Source organism: Argopecten irradians, chromosome 4, assembly GCF_041381155.1.
Source record: "Argopecten irradians isolate NY chromosome 4, Ai_NY, whole genome shotgun sequence".
NCBI classification, from domain to species: domain Eukaryota; kingdom Metazoa; phylum Mollusca; class Bivalvia; order Pectinida; family Pectinidae; genus Argopecten; species Argopecten irradians.
The window spans coordinates 17,650,330-17,661,793 of record NC_091137.1 but is presented as its reverse complement, the minus strand read 5'-3'; the positions used below and the strand labels follow the sequence as shown (position 1 = coordinate 17,661,793).

General features: G+C 37.5%; 1 protein-coding gene across 2 annotated transcripts; it reads right to left on the bottom strand.

Moving 5' to 3' along the window:
* Nucleotides 1-306: 306 nt before the first annotated feature.
* Nucleotides 307-5,278, bottom strand: LOC138320808 (ATP synthase lipid-binding protein, mitochondrial-like). 2 transcript variants are annotated; one of them, XM_069264032.1, is made up of 6 exons: nucleotides 5,209-5,278; nucleotides 4,929-5,009; nucleotides 2,728-2,790; nucleotides 2,352-2,444; nucleotides 1,304-1,400; nucleotides 307-800 (listed from the first exon to the last, which is right to left on the bottom strand). In XM_069264032.1, the coding sequence occupies exons 2-6, from the start codon at nucleotides 4,971-4,973 to the stop codon at nucleotides 637-639; spliced, it is 462 nt and encodes a 153-aa protein (XP_069120133.1). In that variant the 5' UTR covers nucleotides 4,974-5,009; nucleotides 5,209-5,278; the 3' UTR covers nucleotides 307-636. The 2 variants fall into 2 exon arrangements, with proteins under 2 accessions (XP_069120133.1, XP_069120134.1); XM_069264033.1 differs by lacking the exon at nucleotides 5,209-5,278 and adding an exon at nucleotides 5,136-5,167.
* Nucleotides 5,279-11,464: the final 6,186 nt, after the last annotated feature.

Here is an 11,464-nt window from a genome sequence, read left to right as displayed (position 1 = left end):
CACTTAGTAAACTTCATTACTACTTGAAGATTGTGACGGAATACTGTTTGATGGCAACATTTTGAAGTCTTCTGAATCAGGGGGAAAAACAACCAAAACAAAAAGAAATGTGCATTCCCAAAGTTTATCAATTTTTTAAATATATAACTTAAAGTCATCCTCCCAACAATTTCAAAAGAAAACAAGAAAAGACTTGTTTTAACATTTTTATATGAATCTGGTCAAAACAATTTTAGCACTATATACTATGGATTAAATGTTATACCCACTTCCTCTCGACACAAAAATAACAGCTAAATCCAGACCTGCCTATACTAGATAATATTTATTTAAACTGCATATAAAAACACAGTCTGCATTTAATATTATCTTCTGTACAACTTCAATCGAGGACACAACAGCTCATCCAGAAAGTCAATTTTACAGTTCTTCGTTATTTTGTTGACTGTCTGTACACTTTTTTTAAAATTAATTTATATATAAAAGAACTCCATTGTACCACTATGTGGTTTGGTCTTGATTGATGTGAGCTTTTTACATACAGGCCCTGAAGATGACTCACAATCACACTTGTTGATCTGGTAGTACATTTACATCAGTCTACAAACAAACACTCTGTCAGTTTTTCTCCACACCTTAAAATGCAAACAGAAGTAGGAAACCCATCATCAAGCAGAAGAGACCCATAGCTTCAGACAAAGCGAATCCCAGCAGGGCATAGGTGAAGAGATCGCCCTTCAGTGATGGGTTTCTGGCGAATCCAATGATTAAACTTCCGAACACTGTTCCAATACCAGCTCCTGGAGAACAAAAATAAAGGAATTTGATGGAACGTGTAAATGTTGTGTTGTAAAATTTACCCCATATCCAATAAGTGCCATCAATAACAATTTAGGACCAAATATGGACTAACCTTTACAAAAGCCAGACATAAATGAATTTGCAAAGAAATGTAAACCAGTATATTGATTATAAACCGACTTTTTATCTGCAAATTTGCCATGCCGCTAATAGCCTAATACTCTAGTTTTCAGTGTACTCTAGAAATACATGTACTGGTGTGTGGTTTTCAATTTACAGTGTGCACTTGCATTAATGTACAATATTTAGCTTCAAACATTCATTTTTTTTTGGTTTAGATTTGATTTAGACAGTCTGTTATAGATCCTGGTATAGGACCAAATTAATGATAACTGGTACCAAACACAGTTACACACTTTTCCAACCAGCAACAGGCAGGAGGACAAATATTGAGAGTAAACTGGTAGCAACATGAAGAGATACCCTGTCTGATGAAACCCACCTGATCCAGCACATCCGGCTGTAGCTGCTCCAGCTCCGATATATTTGGCAGCGGTATCAATATCTTTTCTTGTAGCACTAGTTTGGAGTGATCGGATCTGCATTATAAAAGCAAAACAATCAAGATTTTTGCCTCAAGCAAACACTGTAGTAAATGAAGCAATCAACAGACATTTACAGACAGATAAAATAGGTTGATATCTGTTGCTGAATAGTATTACAGAATTTTCTTTCTGTTAGATTTAGGGCTGAATCAACATATTAATATACCAATACGCAAGCATGCTGTACATAGCTGTATCGGCTTGACAACTTAACCTACTGTTTTCGCTATAGAAATAGGAAATTCCAAACAAAATGTATTCTAAAGCATTCAAGTCAGAGCATTTCAATCAAAAGGCAGTGTTAAGCATTTATGTCACCTTGATGGACGCCTTTTCATAACTCAGAGTCAGAATACAAATTGCCAGAAATAAATTAACACAGATGATAAACCGAATAAAATGTTTGGTAAATGTAGATTTCATTATTTATTCATTTATTTGTCATATAATATTTCAAAACCTGTGTATAGTGACAGGTTAGTGATTATCACGGGAACCACAATATCAGCAAAAGAATACCTGAACATTAACTTTTTTTGATGTCTGGACAAAATTTTCATCATTATGATTATTGTAAGAAAATTCTCTATAAAATGATTAAGTATATTCTGATTGAATCATTTATACACCTACTAAATACTGTGATAATTTACCCAAAATGTGGTACAAAAAGTTGGTAAATTCTTTCTACAATTATTTACTGCACAAGACTCCCATTACGGACAAAATGACCAGAAAAGCCATTTTAAAAAAATATTTTATCATTTTTCGCAAATGTTGTTTTTGTTGCACATTTTCCCAAATTCAAAGCCACAGGGGCCATTCCCAAAGTAGTGAGAAAAAGCTCTGTAATACGGCATCAAATTACAACTGATTCTAATTCTTCGTCAATTATACAACACAGTAAGAAACCAAAACTTAAAATCGACATGGCATCCAGTTTACCTGATTTAATACACTAGGGTTGGATGGAGTCCAGTTTACACCATTGAGACCATTCCATGCAGCTATGTTACCTGCTGGCCGCTGTTGTGAAGCCTAGAAAATAACAACCATTTATTTTATGATATATACATGTACTATACAGCTCACATTTTACAAGTTTGCCTTAATAATATTTTTTATCTGATGCAGAACAGCCAAAATAGAATACTAATGTTGAAATATTTTCTGGAATACTAAATCATTTTATAAATATTGGTCTTAAAGATGGGATATATGTGATTTTGCAACATTATTGTTCAATCATCCAACTAAATTTTGGAAAATGATGTTCAAAAAATGTTAATAGAAGCATTCATTTCAGTAATCATGAAATTACCTCTTGTTTCTGTGATACTACACTGCTCATTGGTCTAGCCCATGCACGGCTGCTGTTTGCAACCTGGAAAGGGAAGTTCAGTTTAAAAGATGTAATCTATATAAATACCTCAGCAACTCAATTCACCAATTTTCATAGGTAGGAACAATGTCACAAAGGTACCTTTATGCATGTAAAACGCCATCCTCGACAGGGGTTGTAACTAACAGTAGCCTGGTGGGCTGTTATATTTCAGACAAATGTGCATGTTTAGTTGAAGGAAAAATTGTATGCTTTGAGACCTGCAAATTTGCTATCAAAATTCACTAGAATGCAGGAAATTGCATCTACAATTTGAAATTGTTCCGCCCGCCGGGACCCCCTACATTGTATCGACAGTCTCCACAACAGAATCTGACAGGGTTGCCAAGGGTAACAAAATAGTACCCTTGGTCTGCTAAGGAGAGATGTGTACTCCTGCTCGATACTCCAGGGGTTACTATTATCGAGGTTACATATATATGTACTCCCAATTGTATTTCTTGTTATTTTTTCCCAAATCTATGTCTAAATATCCCAAATCAGTGAGTTGATGCCCATTTTGTGTGACGAAACAAAAAAATCCCAAAATCCCAAGTCTGAACGTTGTATTTTAGTATACAATATTACACTTGATTCTTATAGAGAAGGATAATTGTTTATTTCTACCTTTTCCAAAATTTCCATGAACACTGTCAAAATTTTTCATTTCATACTTTTATAGCACAAAATTCCCCAATTTTTACCAGGTGAAAATTTCCAAAAATGCCCAGGAAAAACACTGATATAATATATCCACCCCTGGATTGGAAGCACCAGAAAGATATATGAGTCTGTTCTCTTCTTTTCACAAATAAGAAGTGTAACCTTCGTGACTTCATAAACCTAATGATAAGCCAAAAGATGATAAAGACTTTGTAAAAAAAAAAAAAAAAAAAAAACCCAAAAGTCCCCCAGGTGATTAGGTAGAGTGCCTCGGTTCAAGTTTGCATAGCAATTTCTTTCTGCAATTTTACCAACCTGTGTACCTGGTATGCAACAAAAGTAAATCGGCATCACCAATAGTGAGCTTCATGGCTTACATATAACAAAAGTGTCAGATAGTGCCTGTCAACAGGATTTTGAACCCTGGGCTCACGCTACCTATTCGCATTTTCTTTAATAAAGAATCGATCTGAAGTTTTTCTTCACATACCCGATATCCAATCGCACGGACACAAGCTTCAAACATAGTTTTTTCAGTCACATTACTTTCATAGCAAGTCTAAAGCATTTAATAAATTATTCAGTTACTGTACCATATACATTTTTATGTTGAAGAGATGTTAAGTAACGATACGCACGACGGAGTATGGTTTAATGAATGATCAGGATCTTTTGTATGTGTGTACTTTTCACTTGATGCATAAAAAACATTATTTGATGCACCTTAGTAATTGAATGTTTTTCACAATTTGCTAAATGAAATTCTTATTTGCTAAAGAGAAAAAAACAACTTTCGCAACTTTTGATCAGCAAACTGGAAAGTTAGTGTGAGCCCAGAAACCAGCCATCACAGATCCGATTTAATATACAAGATAATTAACAGACTGACAATTTGTCATGTAGCAAATAATATTTGACCGTATTACGTAAATGAATTTGTCAATTACACAAAACCCTATATTAGATTCAATTCATAGAAATCATACCCCATTAGCAATACGCGTAGGGAGTAGTGGCAAGTTGATGCCGAACAGGAAATAATCACCAAGCAAAAACTAGGGCTTCTTTTTGGCTCAAAACTGTAGATAGATACTTAAGAAACACTTAATTACTCTTGTTGGTGTCAAAATAGAAACGTAATGTTCAAATTATTGCATTTAGTTCAAAGGTCATATATTGACATTGAATGCACCCGGCTTAGACAAAAGTTTCCAACAGGTTGTTTTGATGCGAAAAAATGCTTGAAAAACTAAAATTCGCTATTACTTATTTCAAACAACAAGTTAATGACATAGTAGTTTGGATTTTTATGCATTAATTATTCGATATGACCATTTCTACGAAGAAACTTCGTCAAAATTTCAGAGATGACCTTCAGACGAGTACGGACTTGATTACTAAAAAAATAACAATTTTAAGATATAATGCAATGCTAAAATATGATATTCACAAAGCACAAGATATATAATCATACATACCACGCATCTGGCAGCTGGTGTGGCGATTCTTGAGCAGGAAAACATCTTGTTCTCTTGCGGTTAGTTCTTTTCAACCCCGTTCTGCAAAACACCGGTCAACTGTCATTAGATACAAGTTCTCATAAGCTATAAATACGTCATCGCACAAAAAATATAAAATTACATAGTTAGAAAAACGCTTATTACACCCAACTACATAGTCGCTACCTTCGATGTTTGGTTTAAGCTGTCAAAGTGCAACGGATTGCATTAACAAAATTCAATGTCACCAAACCCTTACCGTTTATGCCGGCTAGAGGACAGTCGTGCGCATGCGCCATGAAAAAGGAAGTGCTCAACGGGAAGAACAATTTTTCAAAATTATGTATCGATATATTTTGAAATAATGTGATATGTTTTGTAAGAATGTTTAGATATCTTTTAAGTTTATCAACCATTATGTATTTTTAATGCTATTTTATTATTTTTTTCCGGAAAAAATGATCGGTCAATTCCGTATGATGTCATACTCAGATTTCGCGGAATTTTTATGCTAATGAAGTTTACGATTAAGAATGCAAATGGCTGTCTTTCTACTGAACAACTGCAGATTTCAGGGATGTGGACTGCAGTTTGAGACGCTCGGGGACTTAATACAACATATAGAAGACACACATATCGGTATAGTCTTTCTACTGACTACACGATCGTGTCGATAGGATTTGAATTAGGCTTTTCTACCTAAAGTTGTTTACTATCTGCTCGCGCACTTCAAAGTAAAGGGGAATCCCCAATCTCGGGTCATTGGGTGCATTGTAGAAAAATGTAAACAGAAGGATGGTTTGCAAAATTATGTGTACTTCTCTATAGTTTGTGCACACAGAGAATTTATTTGGTTAATGATGAATATACAAATAAAGGTTTGCCATAAAATAAATAGGCTATAAATTAAAGCAATCAGAAATTATAAGTCTTTGTAATACTACAGTGGCTGTACTCAAGGTGTAATGATTGATGTTGATATTTCAATAATAATTATATGACTGAAGGCAAGCCCTTAAAGAGCGCAGCCAGATGTTTTAATATGAATCATGCACAGCATATAGGAAGAGCGAAACTCTACTTGTATATTTTATTTTCTATTTCATGTACGTAGAAGACATGATTTAGAAATAAAAGGACGGGCTTTAAACTATCAAAGTATATGATGTAATAATTGTCTAGCATAAACTCAAAGAAATACTCAAAGATTCGGATTTCTCTGTGTCCATTTAAGACCTGGAGTGCCGCGTATGCGAATCTTATGATTTTGGCGCCATTTTTTGACGTTATGTGAGGTTACGTCATTATTCCTTGTTGGTGTTCAAAATAGAAAGCGTAATGTTCAAAATTATTGCATTTAGTTAATCAAGTCATATCATGACCATTGAATGCACCCGGCTTAAGACAAATAGTTTCCAACAGATTGTCTTTGATGCGAAAAAAAAATGCTTGACAAAACTAAAATTTGCTATACTTATTTCAAACATACAAGTTAATGAAATAGGTAGTTTGGATTTTTATTGTTTAATTGATTCCGATATGAACTATTTCTACGACGAACAACTTCGTGCAAAATTTCAGAGATGACCTTTTCAGAAGAGTAACACACGTTAGATTTACTTAAAGAAAATAACAAATTTAAAATATTAAAGCAATGCTAAAATATGATATTCACAAAGCACAGAGATGCTATTAAATCATACATTCCCACGCATCTGGCACCCTCCGCTGTTCGATTGCGATTCTTGACATGGAAAACATCTTGTTCTCTTGCGTTAGGTTTCTCTCTTTTCAACCCGTTCTGCATAACACCGGTCTACTGTCACTTAGACTGACAAGTTTCTCATAAGCTACATAAATCACGTACATCGCACTAAAAATATAAGAGTGTACATAGTTAGAAAAAACGCTTATTACACCAAACTACATAAGTCGCTACCTTCGATGTTTGGTTTAATCCTAGTCACAAGTGCAAACACGATTTGCATTAAACAAAATTCATTGACATACCCAAATCCTTACCTGTTTATTGCCGGAAAGAACGGCGACAGGTCGTTGCGCATGCGCCTTGAAACAAGGAATGGCTCCAACGGGACAAGAACAATTTATTCAAAAATTATGTATCGATATTTTTCTGAAAAAATGTGATATGTTTTGTAGAGTGTTTAGATCATCTTTAAGTTTAATCAACCCATTATGCTAAATTTTTAAATGCTATTCTTCTATAGTTTTCCGTGGAAAAAAAAAAATGATCGGTCAATACCGTTATGATGTGCAGACTCAGATTTCTCGCGAATTTTATATGCTAATGAAGTTTACGATTAAGAATGCGAAATGCTGTCTTTCTACTGAACAACTGCAGATTTCAGGGAGCGTGATGACTGCAGGTTTGAGACGCGTCCGGGGACTTAATCATCAACACTAATAGAAGACACGACTAATCGGTATTCAATAGTTTTCTACTGACTACACGATGTGTCGTATAGGATTTGAATTAGGCTTTTCTACCTTAATGTTTTTTACTATCTGCTCTGCGCACATCAATGTAAAGGGGGAATCCCCAATCTCGGGGTCATTGGGTGGCATTGGTCGAAAAAAATGTTAAACAGAAGGAAAGTTTTGTAAAATTATCGTTTACTTTCTACTATAGTTTGTGCACACAGCGAATTTATTTGGTTAATGATGAATAAACAATTATAAAGGGTTTGCATACAAAAACTAGGCCTATTAAATTAAAGCCAATCACATAATTATAAGTCTTTGTAATTACTACAGTGGCTGTATCCAATGTAGTGATGATTGATGTTGATATTTTTCATTAATAATTAAATGACTTGTGAAGCAAAGCCTCTTAAAGAGCGCAGCCAGATTGTTTTAATAGGAATCATGGTGCCACAGACATTATAGGGAGAGGCGAAAATACCTCTACTTGTATAATTTATTATCTATTTCGATGTTCGTAGAAGACATGATTTAAGCAATTAATAGAACGGGCTTTAAAACTATCAGAAGTATATGATGTAATAATTGTCTAGCATAAACTCAAAGAAATACTCATAAAGATACGGATTTCTCTGTGTAATTAAAGAACCTGGACGATGCCGCAGTTATGCGGAAATCTTATGATTTTGTGGCGCAATTTTTAGACGTTAATGTGAGGTTAAGGTGATGATTTCCTTTTGCTCATCTTTGCTCTTGGTCGTGCTGATAATTTGACTGCAATTCTATAGCTGATTAATTGTCTAAGTTTTATTATTTATTATCTTAATAATACTAATAAATGGTGTATTCTACTCTATGTTATTGCTTTTGGCATTAGCATTACTGCTGGGAGAGGCTGCACCGGGGAGCAAACGCACTACCGCCCCAATATGTCTGAACAATAAATGACAGGCCGCAAACGCTGAAGCTCGTTCAGTGTTGAGGATTGAATTTGTTGAATGGTTTTTACTCACCTTGTACCTTGCCGCCCCGAAGGCCCGTGAGCTTATGTCATGCGCGGGTCCCGTCGTCCGTTTGAGCCCGTCAACATTTCCTTAAATCGCTACTAGTCAAAAGCGTTCTGCATGGGATTGTAACCAAATTATTGCCCACAAACATCCTTGGGGGAAGGGGAACAGAACTGTATAAATTTTTGGCTCAGACCCCCCGGGGGTCAGGAGGGTGCGCAGCCCAATAGGAAAATAAAAGTAATTTCTATATAACACCAACTTTGTCCTAGAGTTCTGCATGGATTGTACACCAAATTTGGGGCCACAAACAAGCCTTGAGGGAGGGAACAGAATTGTAATATATATAAATTTTTGCTCTGTCCCCCCGGGGCTAGGAGGGTCGGGTGCCCAATAGGGGATTATAGAGGAAATCCTATAAATCGCTACTTCTTCCTAGAGTTCTGCATGGAAGTAACCAAATTTGGCCACAAACATCCTTGGGGGAAGGGGAACAGAACTTGTATAAAATTTTGGCTCTGACCCCCTTGGGGCAGGAGGGGCGGGGCCCAATAGGGGAAATAGAGGTAAAATCCTTATAAATCGCTACTTGGTCCTAATAGAGTTCTGCATGGATTGTAACCACAATTTGGCCACAAACATCCTTGGGGGAAGGGGGAAAGAACTTGTATATAAAATTTGGCTCTGATCCCCCTGGGGCAGGAGGGACGGGGCCCAATAGGGGAAATAGAGGTAAATCCTATAAAATCGCTACTTGTCCTAGAGTTCTGCATGGATTGTAACCAAATTTGGCCACAAACATCCTTGGGGAAAGGGGAACAGAACTTGTATAAATTTTGGCTCTGACCCCCCCGGGGGCAGGAGGGGCGGGGCCCAATAGGGGAAATAGAGGTAAATCCTATAAATCGCTACTTGTCCTAGAGTTCTGCATGGATTGTAACCAAATTTGGCCACAAACATCCTTGGGGGAAGGAACAGAAGCTTTGTATAAATTTTGGCTCTGATCCCGCCCGGGTGCAGGAGGGCGGTCCCAATACGGGAAATAAGAGGTAAATTTTCAAATCCTATCAAAAAAGAAACAAACGAACCTATATTCAGACAAGCATGACTTGAAATTACAAACCAGCGTGACGATACAGGCCTCGGCCTCTTGTTTTTTCTTATATTTTCGTGTATAATGTATCTGTTAAACTTAGATTTTATAGTTTGCGTCGCTTGTTTGTGCCATGAAGACAGAACATTAGGGCCCCCCGCACCCTACCCGCCACCCTATTCATAATAATTAAATTAACTTTATATTCCATTCCTTTTCACATTGTTTCAATGACGCTTATCACACAAAGTGGAACGCCGAACTCATTTTTCTACCAAAATGTTACAGTATTTTACCAGCATGACTTCTATTAATGAAACATTTTAGAAAATATCTAATGTAGATCGATTTGAAGATGACAATAACTTCATCGCCATATGGTAGCTAGCTGGTAGACATAACATATATTGTTTTAAATCACGAGACAGCTGATAACAGAGTATCCCAATACGTCGCTATGCTATAGCTAATTTATGTACTGTTTGTTGATTCTATGTGAATCTGATGATGGTGGTGAGCGGGAGGGGGGGCGGGTTGTCGGTCGTCCGGTACGTGAAAACCGGCGGGGGAAGGAACCGCTGGCGATAAAAGGGGGGGTAAGCATAGAGTGATTGCGCACATGTTCCCTCGATGATTATCTAGATTTATTAGCTCTACCTGGCCCATATGGGCCGTGTGAATGATTAGGGTGAGCTCTATGTCCATGGACGCCGGCTGTCCCCTGGCAAGTCCCTCCCTCTCCGTACTCTTGCTCTTTCTGTCAACAATTTCCTATTAAATCGCTACTAGTCAATATGAGTTCTGCATGGATTGTAACCAAATATGGGCCTGCGCAAAATATCCACCTTGGGGGAAAGGGGTAGATTCAGAAATGTGTTATTAAATCTTCTTGGGGGGGGCAGGAGGGGAGGGGGAGGGGGACCCCAAACAGTTGGGGAAAATAAGGTAAATCCCTATAAATCGCTACTTTGTCCTAGAGATGCTGCTGGATTGTAACCATATTTGGGACCACATTACATCCTTCGTAGGGGGAGGGTGAACAGGCTATGGTATAAAATTTGCTCTAGAACCCCTCGGGGCAGAGGGGGAAATAGAAGTAAAAATCCTTTAAATCGCTACTTGTCCTAGAGTTCTGCATGGATTGTAACCAAATTTGACCACAAAACATCCTTGGGGGGAGGGGAACAGAACTTGTATAAATTTTGGCTCTGACCCCCCGGGGGGGGAGGGGCGGGGCTCAATAAGGGAAATAGTGGTAAATCCTATGAATCCCTACTTGTCCTAGAGTTCTGCATGGATTGCAACCAAATTCGACCACAAACATCCTTGGGGGAGGAGAACAGAACTTGTATAAATTTTGGCTCTGACCCCCCGGGGGCAGGAGGGGAGGGGGCTCAATAGGGGAAAATAGAAGTAAATCCTTTAAATCGCTACTTGTCCTAGAGTTCTGCATGGATTGTAACCAAATTCGACCACAAACATCCTTGGGGGAGGAGAACAGAACTTGTATAAATTTTGGCTCTGACCTCCCGGGGGCAGGAGGGGCAGGGCTAAATAGGGGAAAATAGAAGTAAATCCTTTAAATCGCTACTTGTCCTAGAGTTCTGCATGGATTGTAACCAAATTCGACCACAAACATCCTTGGGGGAGGAGAACGGAACTTGTATAAATTTTTGGCTCTGACCCCCCGGGGGCAGGAGGGGCGGGGCTCAATAGGGTAAAATAGAGGTAAATCCTTTAAATCGCTACTTGTCCTAGAGTTCTGCATGGATTGTAGCCAAATTTGACTACAAACATCCTTGGGGGAAGGGGAACATAACTTGTATAAATTTTGGCTCTGACCCCCGGGGGCAGGAGCTCGAGGGGCAGGGCTCAATAGGGGAAAATAGAAGTAAATCCTTTAAATCGCTACTTGTCCTAGAGTTCTGCATGGATTGTAACCAAATTCGACCACAAACATCCTTGGGGGAGGA